The 25,679-nt window shown below is 39.3% G+C and overlaps 2 protein-coding genes across 2 annotated transcripts; both read left to right on the top strand.

The window, feature by feature from the left end:
* Positions 1 to 11,763: 11,763 nt before the first annotated feature.
* LOC144218072 (olfactory receptor 9A4-like) lies at positions 11,764 to 12,708 on the top strand. Its single transcript, XM_077747895.1, has one exon. It carries the CDS (start codon positions 11,764 to 11,766, stop codon positions 12,706 to 12,708), a length of 945 nt encoding a protein of 314 aa, XP_077604021.1.
* An 11,789-nt stretch (positions 12,709 to 24,497) lies between these two features.
* LOC144218073 (olfactory receptor 9A4-like) lies at positions 24,498 to 25,442 on the top strand. The gene has a single exon (XM_077747896.1). The coding sequence runs from the start codon at positions 24,498 to 24,500 to the stop codon at positions 25,440 to 25,442; it is 945 nt and encodes a 314-aa protein (XP_077604022.1).
* Positions 25,443 to 25,679: the final 237 nt, after the last annotated feature.

Below are 25,679 nucleotides of genomic sequence, written 5' to 3'. Positions count from 1 at the left end.
TTAAGAGGTGCTTGCAGAAGGTTACTCAAAAAGTTGATAGAACGTGGTCAATGAGACATCTGTTTGGAGAATGGTCTGGGAATTACTTGTTACATTCTGACATCCATTAAGATTACTTAAGCCTGGTCTTCATTTTGTGTTCTTTTAACTTTCCCCGTCCCCACACCTAACCCGCAACCATATTCAACATATCTTACTTTGTCTACCTATTCTTTTTAGCCTCCAGTGTTACCTTTATACTTCAACTAACCCTACCTCATTTCTCTACCCATCAAGCCCCTAATGATGAGCCCTCTCCTGTTTATAGTTTGGATTTATTTAAAAAATATTTCCAACATTTTAAATATTAATTTATATACAATAGTGCAGCCATTTGAAGTATAAGTTTAATCGAGTTTTAACAAATCTATACATGCATGTAACTACCACAACGAAATTATACAACATGTTCATCACCCTAAATGTTTCTTTGTGCTCCTTTGGAATCAATCTCCATTTTCACTCCTAGCCTCAGGCTATTTCTGATATAGATCAGATTTTTCATTTCTTGAGTTTATTAGTGAAATAATAAGTACTTATGTCAGGATTCTTTTGCTTAATGTAGCCCTGTGCAGACTTATCCATGATTGTGCATCTATCAATAGATTTTTATTGCTGAGTAGTGTTCCACTGTAAGGATGTACCATTTATTTATCCATTCATCTATTAATCATCACTTGGGTTTTTTGAGTTTATTATGAATAAAATTGCATTCATAAAGATGTCTTTTGTGGATATGTGTTTTCTTATTGCTTGGGAAAATCTCTTAAGAGTGAAGTTGAATTATGGGTTTGTAGGGTAAGTGTATGTTTACTTTTTGTTATTTATATCACCAGCAGTGTCTGAAAGATCAAGTTACTCCACACCTTCATGTGGTTAAAATCAATTAAAGATATATGTTTGCATTTGTGTCTGAATTCTCTATTCTATTTTATTTGTTAATGTGTCCATTGGACTATGAGTCCATTGAACTATCATAGTATGTCAGTAACATAGTGTTTTGATTACTATAACTTTAAATTAAGCCTATAAATAAGGTATTGTGAGTCTCCCACCTTTGTCCTTCTTTTTCAAAATTATTGTGACTATTCTTAGTCCTTAGTAGTTGCATAGAAATCTTAGAGTCAACTTTTCAATATTAAAATAAAAATTTCCTGGGATTTTGAAGGACATTTTATTGAATTTAGAGAGTAATTTGGAAAAAAAAGGCATTTTAACAAATTTCAAGCTTCTGATTCATGAAAATACAATGTTAATTTATTTAGGTATTTCTCAGTTTATATCAGCAATGTTTTATAGTCTCAAGTGTATACTCATGTACAGTTTGTTATCTCTTAGTATTTAATATTTTTGCAACTTACTGTAAATTATAATTTTTATTTCCATTTCTAGTTTCTTGCTAGTATGTAACAATACAATAGATTTTTTATATATTGAGCCTTTATCCTGTGACCTTGTTGTTTTTCTTTCATAGTATATTGTCAAGTTGGATTCCATATAACACCCAGTGCTCATCAACAAGTGCCCTCCTACATACCTATCAACCCCTCCCCTCACCCCCCCCCACATTAGCCCTCAATTTGTTCTCAGTATTCAAGAGTCTCTCCTGGTTTGCCTCCCTACCTCTTCCCAACTATTTTCCCCCTTCTTCTCCCCCATGGTCCTCTGTTATGTTTCTCCTAGTCTTCCTATAAGTGGAAGCATATGGTATCTGTCTTTCTCTGCCTGACTTATTTCACTCAGCATAACACCTTCAAGTTCCATCCACGTTCCTAGACATGGCCAGATTTCATTCTTTCTCATTGCCATGTAGTATTCCATTGTATAGATAAACCGCATCTTCTTGATCCATTCATTAGTTGATGGACACTTAGGCTCTTTTCATGATTTGGCTATTGTTGAGAGTGCAGCTGTGAACATTGGGGTACATGTGCTCCTATGCGTCAGCACTCCTGTATCCCTTGGGTAAATTCCTAGCAGTGCTATTGCTGGGTCATAGGGGAGCTTTATTGTTAATTTTTTGAGGAACCTCCACACTGTTTTCCAGAGCGGCTGCACCAGTTTACATTCCCACCAACAGTATAGGAGGGTGCCCGTTTCTCTACATCCTCACCAGCATCAGGACTCCTGATTTGTTCATTTTAGCTACTCTGTCTGGCATGAGGTGGTATCTCAGTGTGGTTTTGATTTGTATTTACCTGATGAAGAGGGATGCTGAACATCATTTCATGTGTCTGTTGGCCATCTGGATGTCCCCTTTGGAGAAGTGTCTGTTCATATCTTCTGCCCATTTCTTCTTCACTGGATTGTTTGTTTTTCAGGTGTGGAGTTTGGTGAGTTCCGTATAGATTTTGGATACTAGCCCTTTATCTGGTATGTCATTTGCAACTATCTTTTCCCATTCTGTCAGTTGCCTATTAGTTTTATTGATTGTTTCCCTTGCCATGCAGAAGCTTTTTATCTTGATGAGGTCCCAGTAGTTCATTTTTGCTTTTGATTCCCTTGCCTTTGGGGATGTGTCAAGTAAGAAATTGCTGCGGTTGAGGTCAAGGAGGTTGTTTCCTGCTTTCTCCTCTAGGCTTTTGATAGTATCCTGTCTCACATTCAGGTGCTTTATCAGTTTTGAGTTTATTTTTGTGTATGGTGTGAGAAAATGATGTAGTTTCACTCTTCTGCATGTTGCTGACCAGTTCTCCCAGCACCATCTGTTAAAGAGGCTGTCTTTTTTCCATTGGATACTCTTTTCCACTTTGTCAAAGATTAATTGGCCGTATATTTGTGGGTCCAATTCTGAGTTCTCTATTCTATTCCATTGGTCTATGTGTCTGTTTTTGTGCCAATACTATACTGTCCTGATGATGACAGCTTTGTAGTAGAGGCTGAAGCCTGGGATTGTGATGCCTCCTGTTTTGGTTTTCTTCTTCTTTGGCTATTCAGGGTCTTTTGTGGTTCCATACAAATTTTAGGATAGTTTGTTCTAGCTTTGAGAAGAATGCTGGTGCAATTTTGGTTGGGGTTACATTGAATATTTAGATTGCTTTGGGTAGTAATGACATCTTAACTATATTTATTCTTCCAATCCATGAGCATGGAATGTTTTTCCATTTCTTTGTGTCTTCTTTAATTTCCTTCATAAGTTTTCTATAGTTTTCATCATACAGGTCTCTTATATCTTTGGTTAGGTTTATTCGTAGGTATTTTATGGGTTTTTGTGCAATTGTGAATGATATCAGTTTCTTGATTTCTCTTTCTGTTGCTTCACTGTTGGTGTATAAAAATGCAACCGATTTCTGTACATTGATTTTGTACCCTGCAACTTTGCTGAATTCATGGATCAGTTCTATAAGCTTCTGCTGGAGTCTGTCGGGTTTTCTATGTAGAGTATCATGTCGTCTGTGAAAAGTGAAAGTTTGACTTCTTCTTTGCCAATTCTGATGCCTTTTATTTCATTTTGTTTGATTGCTGACGCTAGGACTTCCAGCACTGTGTTAAACAACAGTGATGAGAGTGGACATCTCTGTCGTGTTCCTGATCTCAGGGGGAAAGCTCTCAGTTTTTCCCCACTGAGGATGATGTTAGCTGAGGGCTTCTCATAGATGGCTTTTCTGATGTTTAATTAAGTTCCTTCTATCCTGACTTTCTCAAGGGTCTTTATTAAGAAGGGATACTGTATTTTGTCAAATGCTTTTTCTGCATCTCTCAACAAGATCATATGGTTTTTATCTTTTCTTTTGTTGATGTGATGTATCACATTGTTTGATTTGCAAATATTGAACCAGCCCTGTAACCCAGGAATGAATCCCACTTGATCTTGGTAGATAATTCTTTTTATGTGCTGTTGGATTCGATTTGCAAGGATCTTATTGAGGATTTTTGCATCCGTATTCATCAAGGATATTGGCCTGTAGTTCTCTTTTTTTGAGGGGTCTCTGACTGGCTTGGGAATCAAAGTGGTGCTCGCTTTGTAGAATGAGCCTAGAAGTTTTCCTCCGATTTCTATTTTTTTTGGAATAGCTTGAGCAGAGTGGGTATTAACTCTGATTTAAATGTCTGGTAGAATTTCCCAGGAAAGCCATCTGGCCCAGGGCTCTTATTCTTTTGGGAGATTTTTGATAACTGATTCAATTTCTTCACTAGTTATGGGTCTATTTAGATTTTCTATCTCTTCCCGTAGAATTTTGGTAGTGTGTGTGTGTTTAGGAATTTGTCCATTTCTTCTAAGTTGTCCAATCTGTGGGCATTTAATTTTTCATAGTATTCCCTGATTATTGCCTGTATTTCTGAAGGACTGGTTGTAATAAGTCCATTATCATTAGTGATTTTGTGTATTTGGGTGCTCTCTCTTCTTTTTGAGAAGCCTGGCTAGAAGTTTGTCAATTTTGTTTATTTTTTCAAAAAACTAACTCTTGGTTTCATTGATCTGTTCAACTGGTTTTTTTTTTGATTCTGTATTTTTTATTTCTGCCCTGATTTTTACTATTTCTCTTCTTCTGCTGAGTTTGGGATTCTCTTATTGCTCTCCTTGTTCCTTTAGGTGAACTGTTAGATTTTGTATTTGTGCTTTTTCTAGTTCCTTGAAATATGCCTGGAGTGCAGTGTACCTTCCTCTTAGGACTGCCTTTGCCGCATCTCAAAGAATTTGAATAGTTGTATTTTCATTTCATTTCTTTCCATATATTTTTAAATTTCTTCTCTACTCGCCTGATTGGCCCATTCATTTTTTAGTAGGGTGTTCTTTAACCTCCATGTTTTTGGAGGTTTTCCAGACTTCTTCCTGTGATTGATTTCAAGTTTCATAGCATTGTGATCTGAAAGTGTGCATGGTATGATCTCAATTCTTTTATATTTTTTGAGGGCTGCTTTATGACCCTGTATATGTGCCATGCACACTTGAGAAGAAAGTGAATTCTATAGCCTCAGGATGTAGAGTTCTAAATATATCTGTCAAATCCATCTGGTCCAATGTATCATTCAAGTCCATTGTTTCGTTAATGATTTTCTGTCTAGTTGATCTATCCATTGTTATAAGTGGAGTATTAAAGTCCTCTGCTATTAGCACATTCTTATCCATGAGACTGTTTCTGTTTGTGATTGTTTTCTGTATTTGGGTGCTTCTGTATTTGCTGCGTAGACATTTAATAATTGTTATCTCTTCCAGATGGATGGACCCTGTAATTATTATATAGTGCCCTTCTTCATCTCTTGTTACTGCCTTTACTTTAAAGTCCAGTTTGTCTGAAATGAGTATGGCTACTCCAGCTTTCTTTTGACTTCCAGTAGCATTTTAGATATTTCTCCATCACCTTACTTTTTTTTAATTAAAAAATTTTAAATGTTTTATTTATTTCTGAGAGAGAGAGAGAGAGGCAGCATGAGCACAGAGGGTCAGAGAGAGAGGGAGATACAGAATCTTAAGCAGGCTCCAGGCTCTGAGCTGTCAGCACAGAGCCTGACACAGGACTTGAACCCACGAACCACGAAATCATGACCTGAGCCAAAGTGGGACACTCAACCAACTGAGCCATCCGGGTGCAATTGGAGCATTTAGTCCATTTACATTCAGTGTTATTATTGAAAAATATGGGTTTAGAGTCCTTTTTTTCTCTGTAGAATTCTNGTAGCAATAGCTTCTCTGATGTCTTCCATGATTTTTTCAAGCCCAGCGATTATTTTTATGACTATTGTTCTAAATTCTTGTTCAGTTATTTTGCTTATATCTGTTATTTTTTAAAACATTTATTTATTGAGACGCAGAGAGAGACAGAACATGAGCTGGGGAGGGGCAGAGAGAGAGGAAGACATAGAATCCAAAGTAGGCTCCAGGTTCTAAGCTGTCAGCGCAGAGCCCAGTGCGGGGCTTGAACCCACAAACCGTGAGATCATGACCTGAGTTGAAGTCGGCCACTTAACTGAGCCACCCAGGCACCCCTGCTTATATCTGTTTTAAGCAGCTCTTTAGCTGTCATATCTTCCTGGAATTTCTTTAGAGGAGAGTTCTTCTGGCTGGTCATTTTGGCTAGCTTTCTGTCTCTTGTTAGTTTTAAAATCTCATTATGCGCTCTGCACCTGCAAGTACCGCTATATTAAGGAAGGCTCATTGACTGTCTAGGGCCTGTCCGTGCAGGAAGTGTTCTTTTAATGTTGTCTCTTGTTCTCTCTTATTGTTTGATTATTTTATTTCCCTACATGTAGTGGTATTTGGGACTCTCCACCATGTGTACTTTGGCTTGTTTCTTGAGGTAGCCCTGGAAGAAAAAACAGACAAACACACAGGGAACAAAGTCACGCAAACGCACAGACAAATCCAACAAATGAGCAAACTGAAAGGGAAAAATAAAAAGAAAATTAGAAAAAGAAGAAGAAAAAACTCCAAAAGACAAGGGACAGTCTAAAAGTATAAAACCAGAATTTCCAGCTATAAATAGAGAGCGGGTGTATGCAGTGCTGATGGAAGAGCATATACACAGAGAGAAATGTCAGGGCGGGGAGAAAGCGAAATTGGACAATGACTAGGCAGAGAGACTAAGAGGCTTAATTCAGAGAGAGAAAGAGGAGTAAGGGGAGAAAGAAACGAAGATTGTGTTACTCAGATAAACTATATAGTCTGATTACTCCAGAGAGAGAGACAGAAAGGTAGCGGTAGAGGTGTAGAATATACATCTAGAGAATGGATTAAATGTGACTGTTTAAGCAAACCAATGATCACAGTGCCCAGTCCAGCAGAGGGGAGAGATAAGAGTCAGACAAGGGGAAAATATATCTGAATAGAAAGAATTGATCTAGAATTAATCACAGCAGTGTGTCCATGTTTGTCTTGCCTCAGGCTCTGGTAAAAAAAAAAAAGCAGCTCTCTAGGGGGTTGGGCTGATTTGGTGTAGACAGGTCTTAGCCTCCACTGCATCCCTCGGGCTGCTCCCTGAGGTCTCACCTTGGTGGTTGTGGGGAGCAAAATGGTAGAGCCCCAGTCCCCTCTGGAACTAAGCACTGCAAATCGCTTCCTTGGGTCAGATCTTCCTGTACTGCGGGTGCAGCCAAGGTGGGCTGTGTTCTATGTCCCAAGCCTCGCCTCATTTCCAGGTCCCAGTCCAAGCCCTTCATTGATACCACCTGAAACACAGTCCTGCCGGTCAGCCGCTTCTCCATTGCAGGGGGTCGAGCTGGAAGCAGTTTCTCCTGGTGCCACCTGGGACTGGGGGCACCCAGTTCAAAGTCAGCACCCCAGCTAGAACTAAGAACAGTTTCTGTCTGAGCCAAGGTTTTTCTCTTTCCCGGAGACAGTTCTATGAGCAGTTTCAGCCTCTCTTTCTTTTCCCCTTGACTCACTGAAGCTCCCCTCAAGGGGGGCTCCCTCCCCTCCCTCCGTGTCTCCAGTCCCAGCCCACTTTTATCTTCCCCAGTTCGCACTCACGCATTTATGAGGTTGCCTTCCCAGTGTACTCTGTCTCTTTCTCTTCCCAAACTCCTGCAGCTCAGTGTCCTATGGCTTCAGGCCTTCTCTGTTTCAGGCAAGCGAAATGCACAAAGCTCCCTACTTCTCCGCCATCTTGCTCAGACTGTTGTTTTTGTTTTGTAGACCTCTTAGGATTTTCTGCATATTGGATTATGTAATCTGCAAATAAATATTTTTTCTTTATTTCCCAACTGTATGCTTTTAATTTCATTTTCTTGCCTTATTGCATTAGCTAGGATGTCCAGTTTAACATTGAATAGAAGTGGTAAGAACAGATATTGTGACCTCTCTCCCTGTCTTGGAGGGAGAACTTAGGTCTTTCATCATCAGGTTTCATGTTAGCATAAGATTTTTGATGGATTCTATTATGAGTTTAAAGAAGATCCCATTTATTCTAGTTTGATCAAAGTTCTTAATCAGTGGATGTTGATTTTAGTGAAATGCCTTCTCTACTTATATTTAATTGACCATGTGGCTTTTCTCTTTATTTCTGTTCATATGATGAGTTATATTAATTAATCTCCTAATGTCAAACCAACCATGCATATCTGGAATAAAATTACCACTTTGTTATGGTACATTATTCTCTTTAAGTATTGCTGGATTTTATTTTCTCAATTTTACTAAAGATTTTTGTTTTCATATTCAAAAGGGATCTTAGTTTTCTTTTCTTTCAGTGTCCTTGATCCTTGGTACCAAGATTTAATTCTGACTTCATAAAATTAATGAGCAGTGTTCCCTTGTGCTCAATTTTCTGGAAAATTCAGTGTAGAATTGGAAATATTTCTTTCTTAAACATTTGATAGAATATACCAGTAAAGCCACTATAGTGGCTATAGTTTTCTGTGCGAGAGCATTTTAAATTATGAATTCAGTTATTTTCCATATTAAGAATACTTAGGAAATGTGTTTAATTTCTTTTTGAGTCAGTTTTGGTAATTTTTATCTTTCAAAACATTTTCTATTTCAATAGATTTTCCAATTAATTTCTCGATTAGGGTATTTTAAATGAATTATGATTATATTTTTAGTTAGTAGCAGATCAGGAAATCAAGAGTGCTCTTACCACAGTCTTAGTGTCAGTGTGAACCAATCCAAAAATCTTTGGATTGGTATTAATAGGAACCAATACGTTCAATAGATCTATCTTTTAGCTTAGAGGTGCCCAGACTAGGGATTTATCAGAAATATCAATGTGTATGGAGTTATGAATGTATAAAGATATTTATAGCATCATTTTTTCACAATAAAATTAAAACAACAATAAACAATGACCAGTAGAGAGCTAACTAATAAAGAATGAGGGTCCATATACTAGAACACTGTGTAGAAATAAAAGTGGGCAGCATGTGTAGATATGCTTTATGTATCTATTTATACATCTATTGTAATATATTGTTATGTGAGAGGGATAAGGTTTTAAAAAGGATTTTCACAGCATATTCTATAAAGAATATGCAGATACATTAGAAATTATTAGATTTTTTTCTAATATTACATGGTAATCTGTTTGGGCTTGGCAATGTCAGAAATGAGGAGGAAGATTATTCCCAGTTGATACCCTTCTGCATCTATTGACACTCTCAGATTTAACAGGTATACTTCAAATGAAATCCCAAATCCAGATAAATGTTTTGTAGGCGGTGCTATTTCTGTCTCACTCTAGCATAAAGCAGATGTACAACGTACATGTGTCAGTTGGTTCAGGTTGTAGATATAACTGCCTACGTTGTCTGTCTTTATGCCTCCCACTTTGAAGTGCCCAGCCGGCAAACATGGACACACCATCGAAATAACTGTAAGAATCATGCTTGAATGCATACAGATGCATGTGTGTGTGTTCTGAAGAGGGGAAACCTGAGACAATAGCAGAGAGTGGAGTACGATTTGGAGGTAGTATCTCTCCCCAGTGTTCAGGAAGGTTCTCAGGGTTAGGAGCAGGAGCCTCTCTAGGAAATGAGTGAAGAAGGAAACAGACTTTATAGGGGATTTCTGATGAAGGCTTTGGCTGGGACTAATATGCATGCTTTTAGGATATTGGTGCACATTTTAGCTGTCAATTGTAATGTGTCCTATTGGGGCTGGGGGATGATTTTTTTCTCTGAATAGCTAAGAGAATCAGGGAAGAGTCTAGGATATAGAGCAGAAGGGGTGATCTGCTTAGAGTCTGAGATGTCTCTTGAAACTTGGACTTGAGGCTTTTGAGAAGGCAGTAGTGATATTGAAAACTTGTGATTGGTGAGATTTCAGATTTCTTCATTAAGCAAAAAGTTTAGAAAGTTCTGACATTTAATTGGTCAGAAATGAGAATAACTAAAAGTTTCCTCTGCCTTCCTCAGTCTGATTGCTTAGGGACGCCCTGAACCTGGGCTAATTAAGAACAGGTACCTCAGCGACTAAATCCCATTGGGAAGGAGGGTAGTGGAAAGGAAGGAGAGAGAAAGAGACCCTCAGCTCCAACAATGTTGTTATTTCTGGACTTTTTACTCAGCTCCTCCTGAGTAAGTTGCTGTAGTCCCTGTATATTCATCATCAGTAGCCAGACAAGTTATCCAAGTCCTGGAAAGTCTGAGAAGGGTGGAGAGGACCCTCCATGGAGGTAAGTATTTTCTCAGGGGTTTCCTTTAGGGAGGAAAAAGTAAGGGAAGATCAAATTAGAGTTCTGGGCTTGGCTACCTGTTAGAAGAAAGGATGCCCAAAACCTAAAGAGTGGTTGAGGTCATCTCCATATCCCCACTACACAGCAGAGACCAGATTCATTTCTTCTCTGTTCCAATATTTAAAACAGTCACTACTAAGATTCTTTTCTATTTTTTCACCTAGTTTCCTATATGCAGAAATTGTAGAATGCAGATCATTGAGCTATCCCAATAATACCTGACCTGTTTGCCAATCATTCCAAACCACAGAGGCTTAGAGGAGGTGGCATGAGTAAGGGAAGTGAGGAAGAGAAAATGGTAATGTGAGCCATGAAGGTAAGTTAAGAAGAGTAGGATCCAGGGGGTATGGCCCAACTACTTGAATGAGGGTCAAGTACTATTTAATCAAATAGCACATATCCATATATCAGTCATGTACAAAACTTTATCAGCATGACTGTATAGCTCAACAATAATATGTATATATACATGTCCTTGCCTTCATAGGGTTTATATTCTAATATCATAGATGAACAATTAATAAATGAAATTAAATTTCCAGTCCATCTTCCTTGACTTATATTTATTTCAGCATGATTAATAGGCTAGTATCATAATTTTACTTACTTTTCTTGTATATAATCCAACATCCACCCTCCCCTTGAATGTAAGCTCCACAGGGCAGGAATTTTTGTTTGTTCTATTCACTGCTGCATTTGCTTAATGTTAAATGAAGGAATGAAATTAGCATACATATCAGATCAGGTAATAAAAAGTGATACAAGGAATGGCAAAGTCCAAAATGAACAAGTTATTCCTATTTCGTGTAGGGCTAGTAGAAAGAGTCCTCTGAGGAGATGACATTCGAGTAATGGGGTGGATAAAATGAAAAGTAGAAATCTAGACATCCACAGGGGCTATTGGCCTCAGATCTATCTTTGTCAGTTGCCAGGTGCCACCATTCCTCTATCCTAAAATTTTACAAAGCACGTGTGGTTAGTGAAGAATGATTCTGCCCTGGGAAATTACCTCAAGCTCCAGAGCTCTCATTTGTAGATGTTTCTGCTCTGTACTATGGAAGTTTATGATCTGGGGAAAGCAGGGGTCTTGGTCTTAGTCCTTTGTGCTTTTCTACTACCCCAAGATGGGTCTAGACAATACCAGTAAGGTTGCTCTATCGGGTTCAATGTTCCATGTTTTGAACACCACCTAGGACACCCTTATGTTATGTCATCTGCTACAGTTAACATAAGAAGTGACACAGTCTCAGGACTGGTGTGGCTGATCAATATAGCTTCATAACTGGCCAGTTTAAACACTCTTCTCCTCCGAGAATCCCCTGAAAAAAGGCATATCCTGTGATGCGAAAAGACAGAGAAGGTTTTCTTACCCCCAGTAAGAGATTCAGGAGTCTTCAACTAGTCCAGACAGGCAGCCTTGGGCTAGATTGCAGGTGATCACATTGATGTCTGACCTTATGCAGAACATTGCAGTAGGGGCATGTCACCTGGTCTTCAGGTTGGAAATAGTTTCTCATCCTAACCTGTCTTCCTTCTCTTTGGAGAACAGGACCATGTGAGCCATTCTACCAGTCTTTGAGCTCTAGGTTTTACAAGGAGCAGAAACAAGGAGTAAATGATGAGGAATATCTCCAGTGCTACAGAGTTCTGCCTTCTAGGCTTCCCTGGGTCCCAAGAACTACACCACATTCTTTTTGCTATATTCTTTTTCTTCTACTCAGCGACATTATTGGGAAACATGGTCATCATCGTGATTGTCTGTGTTGATAAACGTCTGCAGTCCCCCATGTATTTCTTCCTTGGTCATCTCTCTGCCTTGGAGATCATGATCACAACCATTACTGTGCCCATGATGCTTTGGGGTTTGCTGCTTCCTGGGATGCAGACAGTATCTCTGGCTGCATGTGTCACCCAGCTCTTCCTGTACCTTGCTGTGGGGACCACGGAGTTTGTGTTACTGGGAGCCATGGCTGTGGACCGTTACGTGGCTGTCTGTAACCCTTTGAGGTACAACATCATTATGAACAGCCACACCTGCATCTGGGTGGTCATCGTGTCATGGGTGTTTGGGTTCCTTTCTGAAATATGGCCAGTCTATGCCACATTTCAGTTTACCTTCTGCAAGTCAAATCTGTTAGACCATTTTTTCTGTGAACGCGGGCAACTGTTCAAACTATCCTGTGGTGACACTCTTTTCACAGAGTTTGTTCTCTTCTTAATGGCTGTTGTCATTATCATTGGTTCGCTGGCCCCAACAATTGTCTCCTACACCTACATCATCTCCACCATCCTCAAGATCCCCACAGCCTCGGGCCGGAGGAAAGCCTTCTCTACGTGTGCCTCTCACTTCACCTTTGTTGTGATCGGCTATGGCAGCTGCTTGTTCCTGTATGTGAAACCTAAGCAAACACAGGCCGCTGAGTACAATAAGATAGTTTCCCTGTTGATTTCTGTGGTTACCCCCTTCCTAAACCCTTTCATCTTCACCTTGAGGAACGACAAAGTCAAAGAGGTCCTTCGGGATGGTTTGAAACGCTGCTGTCGACTGGTCAAGGATTAAATCTCTCTACATCAGTTTTGTGGCCATGTCTTCACCAAAGATTATTCAGTAACTTAGAAAACCTCAACTCCTCTCTTATAACCGTTATCCCTTCAAAGATCAGTAGTGTATGACTTCCAATCTGGGCAGTTGGAGAAGACATGGCAGATAAAAATGAAACCCATTCTCTGCCCGCTAGAATCTCATTCCTCAGTTTCTGATGGTTCCCCTCCTGAACCATGGAAGCATATCTTTGGGAAGTGGAAGGATTAAAGAAAAGCAATACATACATGTTTGTAGCTTTCCATAGCTCCATTAATTAGCCTACAATGCATTTTTGAGGATATATTTCCTAGGAGAGGAGGGAAGTGGCAAGAAAGGGTATAGAGGCATCTGTCATAATCAGTACCAAAGGGAAGGTGCTCACTTTGTTTCTTTATCAACTGTTATAGGGATTTTCCTATACTTTTGTGTAATTTCTTGATGTGATCTGCTGGTTTATCATGTTATCCTGGCCTCATTGCTACTGCAAAGTACTTACAATGCTATATACTCTGCCACAGAGCCAATCTAGAGTGGAGGTATGGAGATTAGAATACTTTTCTTTAAGTAAGTTGTAGTGAAGTAACAATATGAAACATTTGGGGACATATGGGGATTGAGACAAGTAAGAATTAAATGACTAATTCTAGAGAGAGCATTCTGGGTTTTACAATGCTTAAATCTTCTAGGTCTGTTGAAACTACTCCCAGAACCAGACTTTCTGCTTCATAATTCCTCTGGTTCTCTGTCTCCCAAATCCAAGTGTCTCAGTGCCCTGTCACAGATTTTCTCTATAAGGAGCATCAAAGAAATGAGAAGCTATTCTCTTAACTCAAAGCTCTTAGGAATCTAGGGCATGGTTTTATGGCAATGAAACTGTAGGAAATTCATCATGTGGGAGGAAGCGATTTGAAGGAAGGTGGAATTTAAAATTATTATTATTATTATTTTATTAATTTAAAAAGTTTATTTATTTTTAAAGTGAGAATGTGTATGTGGAGAAAACTGAACCCTCTTACACTCTTGGTGGGAATGCAAACTGGTGCAGCTGCTCTGGAAAACAGTTTGGAGGTCCCTCAAAAAATTAAAAGGAGAACTAACCTATGACCCAGCAATAGCTCTGCTAGGAATTTATCCAAGTTGTACAGAAGTGCTGATGGATAGGGACACATGTACCCAAATGTTTATAGCAGCAATTTCAACAATAGCCAAATCAAGAAAAGAGCCTAAATATTCATCAACTGACAAATGGATAAAGAAGATGTGGTTTATATATGCAGGGGAATGCTACTGGGCAATGAGAAAGAATGAAAATTGGCCATTTGCAGCAATGTGGATGGAACTGGAAGGTATTATGCTAGGTGAAATAAGTCAGAGAAAGACAGATACCATATGTTTTCACTCATATGTGGATCTTGAGAAATTTAACATAAGACTATGGGGAAAGGGAAGGGGTAAAGGAAAAAGTTACAGAGAGGGAAGGAGGCAGCCCACAGGAGACTCTTGAATACTGAGAACAAACTGAGGGCTAGGGTAGAGGGGAAAGTGGGTGATGGGCATTGAGGAGGGCACTTGTTTGGATGAGCACTGGGTATTGTATGGAAACCAATTTGACAATAAATTACATTAAAAAAAAAGAAAGTGAGAATGTGTGTGAATGGATGGAGGGACAGGGAGAGAGAGAGAGGAGAGAGGGAATCCCAAGCAAGCTCCATGCTATTAGTGACACAGGCAGCGCTGAACCTCACTACCCTAAGATTTTGGCCCGAGCAAAATTCAAGAGTGAGACACTTAACTGGCTGAGCCACCCAGGTGCCCCAGGAAGGTATTGGTTAAATGGTAATGGCACCTCCTGTCATCCCTGTACTGAGTGGAGATATTGAGCCACCCAGCAGTCAGAGATGGTGTTCCATAGGGTTCAAAGAGTACTGTGTGAGGATGCCTTTCCATTTGGTGAAGACAGAGAAGTCCACCAACAATGATATACTTATATTACTTCATATGGGTACCAGATGAGGTATTGAGTGGGGTCTTAATCTATCCTGTGCTCTGCTAGCCAACCAATGGGTTGTGAGGCGGCTGCATTGACTGCAGAACGTGTTGAAGACAGACATAAAGATATCTTCCCACCTCCATCCTCATATCCTGAGGTCTACTCTCACCATAAAAATACTAACTTTCTCCTTCAGTAATCCAGAAAGGATGCCTTTACTAATTTACACACAGGCTTTGCATTGTCTACATTGTCTCTAGGCTGGTGGAGGCAAATTAGGAGGACAGAGAAGAGAGCCTCACTGTCCTCACTGGTTTCTTTGGTTTCTGAACCTGCCATCATCCATGCCTATTGCACCCTGGTTTCTGAACCTGTCATCACCCATGCCTATTGCACCCTGTCCTGAGTATTCTTTGTTCATCTGCCAACTGTATTCTTTTCATCTTCCTCTTTCCCCTTGTCCTTGAGCTCTCCTGTTCCTCTCTTTCCCTATTTTCCCTTTCCCCTCAAATCAGGCTCTGGCCACCCACTGCTAATGCATTTCCTATTCTTCCCCTTGTCCTCTATCATTTCCATTCTTCTCCTGTATCTCAGGGATGCAGTGCTCTAAACTGCGTCTCTGAATGCCCCGGACTAGGAGAAAAGAAGGAAAGTTCCAGGTCAAGTGACTTGCGATGGGGCATTAAGCATCCCTTGTACCAAAGGGAGGTTCTTCTGTTTGGTCTTTGTTTCTGAGTGAAGGAAAGTTACTGTCTATGTTAGTCTGCCTGGGCTGTCATAACAAAACACTACACACTTGGAGGTTTAAATAAGAGAAATTCATTTCTCATAGTTTTGGAGACTTAGAAGTCCAAGTTCAAGTTTCAGGCTAATTTAGTTTTGGTGTGAACTCTTTCTGGCTTGTATGTGGCCACCCACTGACTATGTCCTCCATTGGCTTTTCATTGGTGCGTGTTTGTGAGGAGAGAGGTAGCAAGGTCTGGTGTCTTTTCTCAGGACACTATTATTATGTGATGGGGGCCCCACTTATTGAGCTTATTTCCACTTAATTGCTTCCTAAGAGGCCCCATCTCCAAATTCATCTTCCCTGGGTGTCAGCATTTCAGCATGTGGATTTTGAGGGGACACAAACCTTCGGTCCATAACACTGTCACTGTGTCCCTGTCCTGCAAGCCATCTTATTCTCAACCATAATGCCTGCTCTATTTTCACACTGTAGCTGGGAGACAGATACGTCTGTCCACTGAAGCTTAATTTCTCAACCAGTGGTTGTCTCCCACCCCAAAATGAAGTAAGATTCCTCACACCATTTCCTCAATACTATATACACTATGAAGCCTCAATAGCATTTGTTCTACTTATTTTATGTTTACTTTTCACAACTAAGTACGTAGAGAATCAATACAGATATCCAAAAATAAATACTACTAATACTCCTTTCTACATATACATCACATCTTCTTTAACCATTTATTGAACCCTTGGGCTGTTTCCATCTTTTGGCTGTGGAAGATCATCTGCTATAAACATCAGGGTGCATGTAGCCCTTTGAATTAGTATTTTTGTATTCTTTGGGTACATACTTTGTTGTGCAATTGCTGGATAGTAGGGTAGTTCTATTTTTAACTTTTTGAGGAAATGCCATACTGTTTTCCAAAGTGGCTGCACCAGTTTGCATTCCCATAAACAGTACAAGTGGGTCCCCCTTTCTCCACATACTCACCAACACCTGTTGTTTCTTGTGTTGTTGATTTTAACCGTTCTGACAGGTGTGAAGTGATATCTCATTGTAGTTTTGATTTGCATTTCCATGATGATCAGCGATGTTGAGCATCTTTTCAGCCATAAAAGAGAATGGGTGGAGTATTAAGCTAAGGGAAATAATTCAGTCAGAGAAAAACAAATACCATATGATTTCACTCAAATGTGGAATTTAAGAAATAAAACAAATGAGCAAAGGGGGGAAAAGGAGAATGAGAGTCAAACCAAAAACCAGACTATTAATTCTAGAGAACAAACTGATGTTTACCAGAAGGGACGTGGGTGGAGGGATTAAATAGGTGGTTGAGATTAAGGGGCACACTTGTGATGAGCAGCAGGTGTTTGTATGGAAGTGTTGAATCACTAAATTTTACACCTGAAAGTAATATTATGCTGTTTGTTACCTAACTGCAACTTAAATAAAAACTTTAAAAAATTTTATGTTTATATTTATTTTTGAGGCAGAGAGAGACAGAGCATGAGTGGGGGAAGGACAGAGAGAGAGGGAGACACAGAATCTGAAGCAAGCTCCAGGCTTCAAGCTGTCAGCACATAGCCTGATGAAGGGCTCAAACTCATCAATCATGAGATCATGACCTGAGCCGAAGTTGTACGCCCAACTGACTGAGCCACCCAGGTGTCCTAAAACTTTTAAAAACACTAAAATTACAGACTTTTATTTAAACTCCTAGTTCACATGTAATTATCGTATTCAAATCTCAGGTATAATTTGATGTATCTCAGATGTGATGTGTTGCAACCTTTTAACTTATTTTAAATGTGTGCCTCTTAATATATATTTTATATTCTTAGTTATATGGTCATAGTTAAAATAAAAACAAAACTGGATAGAATACTACTCTTACCAAGAACTTTTTAGTAGTCTCTATTCTGGAAAAGTTCCTTGATGAAAGAAAATGCTAATCCTAGATCATATCTGTTATATACACATGAGAAGATATTCACTTTTTTCTGTTTTATTTCCTACAGGTATTTCATTATATTCATACTAACCATTGCATAAATATTGTATTTGATATGAAGTAAAATGTTTTTTCTTTAAAAAAATTTTATTTTTTTAAAATCTATTGTGAGAGAAAGAGAGAGAGAGATCTAGGAAGGGGCAGAGGAAGAGGGAGAGAGATAATTCCAAGTGGGCTCTGCACTGTCATCACAGAACTCAGCTGAGGGCTAGAATTCACAAATTGTAAGATTATTACCTGAGCCCAGATCGAGTCGGATGCTTAATCAACTGAGTCATCCAGGAGCCTCTAAATTCTTTTATTTTAAAAATTTTTAGAGAGAGAGAGAAAGAGAGAGAGAGCAGGGGAGGGGAGCAGAGGAAGAGAAGAGAATCACATTCAGGTTTCACTCCCAGTGCTGAAACCCGACTTGGGGTTGCAACCCTGGGAACCTGACCTGAGCCCAAATCAAGACCCCAATGCTTAATGACTGAGCCACCTAGGTGCCCCAAAATATGAAATATTCTAGTATAAACTAACGCTCATTATTAGGGGATAAGGAGGGAAAAAAGAGTGGTATATGATTAAAACTTCTATTTCTTTTGCATAGTCACTGCAAATATTTAATTTCCTTATTCCTAATAAAAATACCTTTTTATTAATATTGACGATAATTTTAAAAACTGAACAGGAATACTATATGACATAGGTTTGTGTGATTCCAAATTTTCCTCTTAAACTTGTTATTTTGCTCCATGAACATGAGGAACTTTTTTCAGTATATATGCTGAATATAACTTTTATAACATTTGATTGATTTTTATACATTGACTATCTACTGCAGAAGAAACTTTGATGAATGCTTTGGAATCATATAGATGGAAAGAAAGAAGTATTGATTATATACTAAGTACCTTGTAATTTCTGTATATTTTTATTCAATCCTGGCAATAACCCATTAGGTAAGTAGTATTATGTTCACTTAACAGATGAGAATATAGAAACTAAATAAGACATTAAACAGGGGTGCCTGGGTGGCTCAGTTGGTTAAACGTCCAACTTTGGCTCAGGTCATGATCTCATGGTTCATGAGTTCAAGCCCCTTGTTGGGCTCTGTGCTGACAGCTTGGAGCCTGCTTCAGATTCTGTGTCTCTCTCTCTCTGCCCCTACCCTGCTCATGTCTCTCTCTGTCTCTCAGAGTAAATAAACATTAAAAAAATTAAATAAGACATTAAACAACTTGCCAAAATATACTCAGCCATCAGTCATATCACTTCTATCTGATTGGAAAAAAGTAAAATTCTACGAATCCTAAGTGTTCATGTGAATTCTGATGAATAGAGCTTTTATTCATTTATGATTAGAATATAAAATATTATGGCCCTAGTAATTAATAACAAAATTAGGAAGCATATGCTGTGCCTATACACTGTGGACCTTTCTTGTCTGTTAATTCTTTCTTCATCTGCTTTAAGTCTCCTTATGATCTCATGAAAAAATTCTTTTTTAAATAAATGTTTATTCATTTTTGATAAAGAGACTGAGATACAGAGAGAGGGACAGAGGATTTAAAGTAGGCCTTACACTGATAGCAGTGAGGAAGGGAGAGTCAGAGAGAGAGGGAGAGTGAATCTCAAGCTCCATGCTGTCAGTGCAGAGCCCAAGACAAAGCTCGATCTCATGAACCCATGAGACCATGACCTGAATTGAAATCAAGAGTCAGAGGCTTAATTGACTGAGCCACCCAGGTGCTCCGATTTTTAATTTTTTAAATAGTATTTTTGCTTTATTTGTGCATGAAGTTCTCTTCTAAATTGGTAAGTTCACAAAGAAAAATATAAATGGTTTTTGAAACTATGAAAGAGTCCAACTTGACTGAAATTAAGAACAGAACATTCAGCAAGAACACTTGTTGAATAACACTTATCTTTCAGACAATATGCTGAAAATATAGCGGGAAGCATAGTGGACATGGTCTCTTCCCTTATAGAGCATATTTGGTGAAGGGATATACCATACAGAGTAAAACCACACACACACACACACACACACAGAACATATATAATTAAAATTGTGAATCATTCAGGAAAGAAATTATGAGGTTGTCTTAAGTCTGGGAGTGATCGTTGAGATAATTCCTATAAAAATGTGAGGGAGAATATGTTTGGGTGGAGGAGAAGCTGACTGGTGATGAAGTTGTCACAGGGACTTCAACCCAGGAGGAACCCATCCCTCTGGAGCTAGGATGGCTCTTTAGAATTGTCCTGATTGTGTCCCTAAACCAAACAAAGGAGCTGGGCACTTGTACTCCTGCATCCACAGGTCATTAGGTACAGGCAACCTTAGAGGAAAGGCTATAATATTGATGGAGGCATTTATTTTTAACTGAGAGCAATTTCTAGGGATAACGTCAGCTATGGGGTAGGGATGAGTACCTTGGTCCTGAGGGGGGCCTGGGGAGTGCACACAGCATCTACTACAAGGGTATCTGGAGAGCACCTGACAGGGAACCTGTTTTTGTTTTTGTTTTTGTTTTTTTTTTACAAATAGTTTATTGTCAAATTAGTTTCCACATAACACTCAGTGCTCATCCCCACAAGTGTCCTCCTCCCCTGCCCATCCCCCCCTCCCCCGCACATACATCAGTCCTCAGTTTTTGTCAGCATTCAAGAGTCTCTCATGGTTTGCCTCTCTCCCTTTCCCCCACCATTTCCGCCCTTCTTCTCCCCCTTGTTCCTCCATCAAGTTCCTCCTAATCCTCCTATACGTGCAAACATATGATATTTGTCCTTCTCTGCCTGACTTATTTTGCTCAGCATAACACCCTCAAGGTCCATCCATGTTGCTACACATGGCCAGATTTCATTGTTTCTCATTGCCATGTAGTATTCCATGGTATAGATAAACCACATCTTCTTGATCCATTCATACCTGACAGGGAACCTGAATATGTCTGTAAAGTTTAGGGAAAGCATCTATAAGAAAGTGATCATTAACTGATGTCTGGCATGAACAAGGCAAAACTGGGTGGGAATAAACCGAGCACTCTAAGAGGTACAGCAGCCTTGAAAGAATTAAAAGAATGTCAGTGTGGCTGGACAGCATGGGGTGAAAGAAGAGAAACACAGACAATATTAAAGAAAAACATTTCTAGAAATCATATAGATTCTTATAGCACTTGGGACATTGACCAATGAATTAACAGTGAGGTTTTAATCAGGGAGGAGACCTGATTCAATCTGTGTTTTAAAAGATCACTCAAGCAGTTATGAGGAGAACAGAATAGAAAGAAGGAAGTGATGGGAGATGAAAGGGTCAGTTAGCAGGCTTTTGAGGCAGGCAAGTAAGGATACTTTCCTCCCATTCCTTCTTTTGTGGACAGGCACTCAGCCCTTAGGGTAATAACCCTATCTGTCCTACTAGATCATCAAGATGGCTCTTTCTTTCTTTGGTCCGTGATGACTTCTCCTCTTGCCTGGGTCCCCAGGGTGCTTATGTGGAATATGGAAAAAAATATAGACATGGGATGGCCTTCAGCTTTGGCCAAGTTTGAGTTTGGGCACTCACCAGTTTTACTCACATAAACAATCCAGTAATCAAGGGTAACTGTAGGTACTGAGTCTGGTGTGGTCTATGAAAGCCCATGATGTCTGGAAAGAGTTGATTCTGATGAAAAATTTATTTTTGCAGAGGGGTTCCACGACCAAAGGTGGAGAGACTCAGCAGGAGGCTGAGAGGCTCAGTGAGTCACTAAAAGCCTCAACTAACTCAAATTCTGCTCCTTGCCCCTTCACTTTGGGCAAGGTAGAGATGAAAGAGAGATCAGACATCAGATATTTCAGATGAGAAAACCAAAGCCAGAGACTTGAACACTCATACCAAATTGAATATAACACACCTAATGAATATGAAAAGGAATTATCATTCAGGTTCCTGATTCTAATTTCAGTAGTTTATCCATGATTGTGCACTATCTTGAGATCCTTTAACTTTCACCCAAAGACATTTATTTTCAAATTGTGCTCTCATGTTATAAGCTCTCCTGGTGGTTTATTTGTGTCATCTGTTTTACAAACTAAAGTTACTATTCCCATAAGAGGTTCTTGCAGAAGGTTACTCAAAAAGTTGATAGAACGTGGTCATGGGTGCCTGAGTGGCTCAGTCGGTTCAGCATCCACACCTCTTCAACTTTAAACTTGACATCCTAGCTAATGCAATAAGGCAAGAAAATGAAATTAAAAGCATACAGTTAGGAAATAAAGAAAAAATATTTATTTGTAGATTACATAATCCAATATGCAGAAAGTCTGAAGAGATCTGAAAAACAAAATTGATCTACATCCTAGTATGTCAGTAAGATAGTGTTTTGATTACTGTAACTTTAAATTAAGTCTATAAATAAGGTATTGTGAGTCTTCCACCTTTGTTCTTCTTTTTCAAAATGATTTTGGCTCTTCTTAGTCCTTCATAGTTGCATAGAAGTCTTACAGTCAGCTCTTCAATATTAAAATAAAAACTTCCTGGGATTTTGAGTGACATTTTATTGAATCTGCAGACTAAGTTGAAAAAAAAAAGGCATTTTAACAAACTTCAAGATTCTGATTCATGAAAATACAATGCTTATTTACATATTTCTCAGTTTATCGCAGTGTTTTATGGTTTCAAGTGTATAGTCATGTACATTTTGTTGAATTAGTTTCTTAGTTTTTTGTTTTTGCATCTTATAATTAAAATTTTAAATTTTCGTTTCTAATTTCTTGCTACTATGTAGCAATACCATAGCTTTTTATATATTGAGCCTTTATCCTGTGGCCTTGGTAATCACCTATTATTTCCAGAAGATTTTTTCTTAGAATAGCTAAGAGAATCAGGGAAGAGTCTAGGATATAGGGCAGAAGGGGTGATCTGCTTAGTCTGAGATGTCTCTTGAAACCTGGACTTGAAGCTTTTGAGAAGGCAGTATTGGTATTGAATGTTTGTGATTGGTGAGATTTCAGGTTTCTTCATTAAGCAAAAAGTTTAGAAATTTCTGACACTTAATTGGTCAGAAATGAGAATACCTAAAAGTTTGCTCTGCTTCCCTCAATCTGATTGCTTAGGGACGCCCTGAACCTGGGCTAATTAAGAACAGGTACCTCAGTGACTAAGTCCCCTTGGGAAGGAAAGTAGTGGAAAGGAAGGAGAGAGAAAGAGACCCTCAGCTCCCACAATGTTGTTATTTCTGGACTTTTTACTCAGCTCCTCCTGAGTAAGTTGCTGTGGCCCCTATATATGCATCAGCAGTAGCCAGACAAGTTATCCAAGCCCTGGAAAGTCTGAAAAGGGTGGAGAGGCCCTTTGATGGAGGTGAGTATTTTCTCAGGATTTTCCTCTAGGAAGGAAAGAGTAGGAAAAGATTGAGTTTAGAGTCTGGGTTTGGCAGTCTGTTAGAACAAAGGAGGCCCAGAGCCCAAAGAGTGGTTGAAGTCATCCCTGAATCAAAGGGAAGATTCATTTCTTCTCTGTTCCAATATTAAGAACAGTCACTGCTAAGATTCTTCTACTTTTTTTCACCTAGTGTTCATTACACAGACATTGTAGAAATGGAGATCGCTGAGGTATCCCAACAATTCTGTCCTTGACCTGTTTGGCCATCATTTCAACCCACAGAGGCTTAGAGGAGGAAGCATTAGTAAGGGAAGTAAGGAAGGGAAAATGGTAATGTGAGCCATGAAGCCAAACCAAGTAAAGTAGACTCCAGGGGGTATGGCCCAACTACTTTAATGAGGATCTAGTACTGTTTAATCATATGGCACACATCCAAGCATCCATCATGTATAAAACTTTATCAGCATGACTTTATGGCACAACAGTAATATATATATAAACACAACAGTAATATATTATATATATGTTTATTTATATATAAATATATCCCTGCCTTCATAGTTTATATTCTGGTGTTACAGATTAACAATGAATAAATGAAATTAAATTTCCTGTTCATCTTCTTTGCCTTATATTTATTTCAGCATGATTAATAATCTAGCATTATGATTTTACTTACTTGTCTTATATATAATCTAGCATCCACCCTCCCCTTGAATGTAAGCTCCACAGGGCAGGAAGTTTTTGTTTGTTTTATTCACTGCTGCATTTGTTTAATGTTAAATTAAGGAATGAAATTAGTAAATATATCAAATCAGGTGATAAAAAGTGCTACAAAGAATAGTAAAGTCTATAAACTAACAAGCCATTCCCAATTGGTGTAGGGTAACTGGAAAGAATCCTCTGAGGAGATGACATTTGAGTAATGGGATGAATAAAGTGAGATGTCAAGTTTCAGACAGACATCCTAAGGGTCTACTGGCCTCAGATCTATCCTTGTCAGTGCCAGGTGCCACTTTTCCTCTCCCCCAGCACTTTGCAAAGCACATGGAGGTAGAGAAGAATGATTCTTCCCTGGGAAATTATCTCAAGTTCTAGAGTTCGCATTTGTAGATGTTTCTGTTCTGTACTATGGAAGTTTACAATCTGGGGAAAGCAAAGATGTTGGTCTTAGTCCTCTAATGCTTTTCTACTACCCCAGGTTGGGTCTAGACAGTACCAGTAAGGATGAGGCATAAGGTTCAAAGTTCCAATTTGGAACATCACCTAGAACACGTTTACATCATCTGCTACAATTAACATAAGAAGAAGTGACACAGTCCCAGGCCTGGTGTGGCTGATCAACACAGCTTCATAAGTGGCCCATTTAAACACTCTTATACTCTGTCCCCTGATAGAAGGCATATCCAGTGCTGTAAAAAGACAAGGAAGGTTTCTTATCCTCAGTAGTGATGAATGAGTCTTCATGCAGTCCAGACAGGTGGTCTTGAGGTAGATTGGTGGTAACTACATTCAGGTCTGGCCTTGTACAAAACATTGCAGTAGGGGCATGCCACCTGGTCTTAAGGTTGGAAACAGTTTCTGATCCTAACCTGTCTTCCTTCTCTTTGGAGAACAGGACCATGTGAGCCATTCTACCATTCTTTGAGCTCTAGGTTTTACAAGGAGCAGAAACAAGGAGTAAATGATGAGCAATCTCTCTCGTACCACTGAGTTCTGCCTTCTAGGCTTCCCTGGGTCCCAAGAACTACACCACATTCTTTTTGCGATATTCTTTTTCTTCTACTCGGCAACATTAATGGGAAACACGGTCATCATCGTGATTGTCTGTGTTGATAAACGCCTGCAGTCCCCTATGTATTTCTTCCTTGGTCATCTCTCTGCCTTGGAGATCTTGGTTACAACTATTATTGTGCCAATGATGCTTTGGGGATTGCTGCTTCCTGGGATGCAGACAATATCTCTGGCTGCATGTGTCACCCAGCTCTTCCTGTACCTTGCTGTGGGGACTACAGAGTTCGCATTACTGGGAGCCATGGCTGTGGACCGTTACGTGGCTGTCTGTAACCCTTTGAGGTACAACATCATTATGAACAGCCACACCTGCATCTGGGTGGTCATCGTGTCATGGGTGTTTGGGTTCCTTTCTGAAATATGGCCAGTCTATGCCACATTTCAGTTTACCTTCTGCAAGTCAAATCTGTTAGACCATTTTTTCTGTGACCGAGGGCAACTGCTCAAACTATCCTGTGGTGACACTCTTTTCACAGAGTTTGTTCTCTTCTTAATGGCTGTTGTCATTATCATTGGTTCGCTGGCCCCAACAATTGTCTCCTACACCTACATCATCTCCACCATCCTCAAGATCCCCACAGCCTCGAGCCGGAGGAAAGCCTTCTCTACGTGTGCCTCTCACTTCACCTTTGTTGTGATCGGCTATGGCAGCTGCTTGTTCCTGTTTGTGAAACCTAAGCAAACACAGGGTGTGGAATACAACAAGATAGCTTCTCTATTGATATCAGTGGTTACCCCTTTCCTGAACCCTTTCATCTTCACTCTGAGGAATGATAGATTCAAAGAAGCCCTTCTGGATAGAGTGAATCGCTGCTGTCAACTGATCAAGGATTAAATCTTCTACCTCAGTTTTGTGTGGAAACACAGTAATCATTGGGGATTATTCAGCAACCTAGAAAACCCTAATTCTTCTCTTATCATTATCATCCTTTCAAAATCAAATAGTGTGTACAATTCCCAGTCAGGCCATGGAAGGAGACAAGGCAGATGAAAATGAAACCCATCTGTGCCCGCTAGAATCTCATTCTTAAGTTCCTGTTACTCCCACTATTGAACCATGGAAGCATATCGT

The sequence above is a fragment of the Crocuta crocuta genome, unplaced genomic scaffold (genome assembly GCF_008692635.1).
Source record: "Crocuta crocuta isolate KB4526 unplaced genomic scaffold, BGI_CrCroc_1.0 scaffold682, whole genome shotgun sequence".
In the NCBI taxonomy this organism is placed as follows: Eukaryota; Metazoa; Chordata; class Mammalia; order Carnivora; family Hyaenidae; genus Crocuta; species Crocuta crocuta.
Note: the sequence above shows the minus strand (reverse complement) of the source record. Positions and strands in the feature narration are given on the sequence as shown.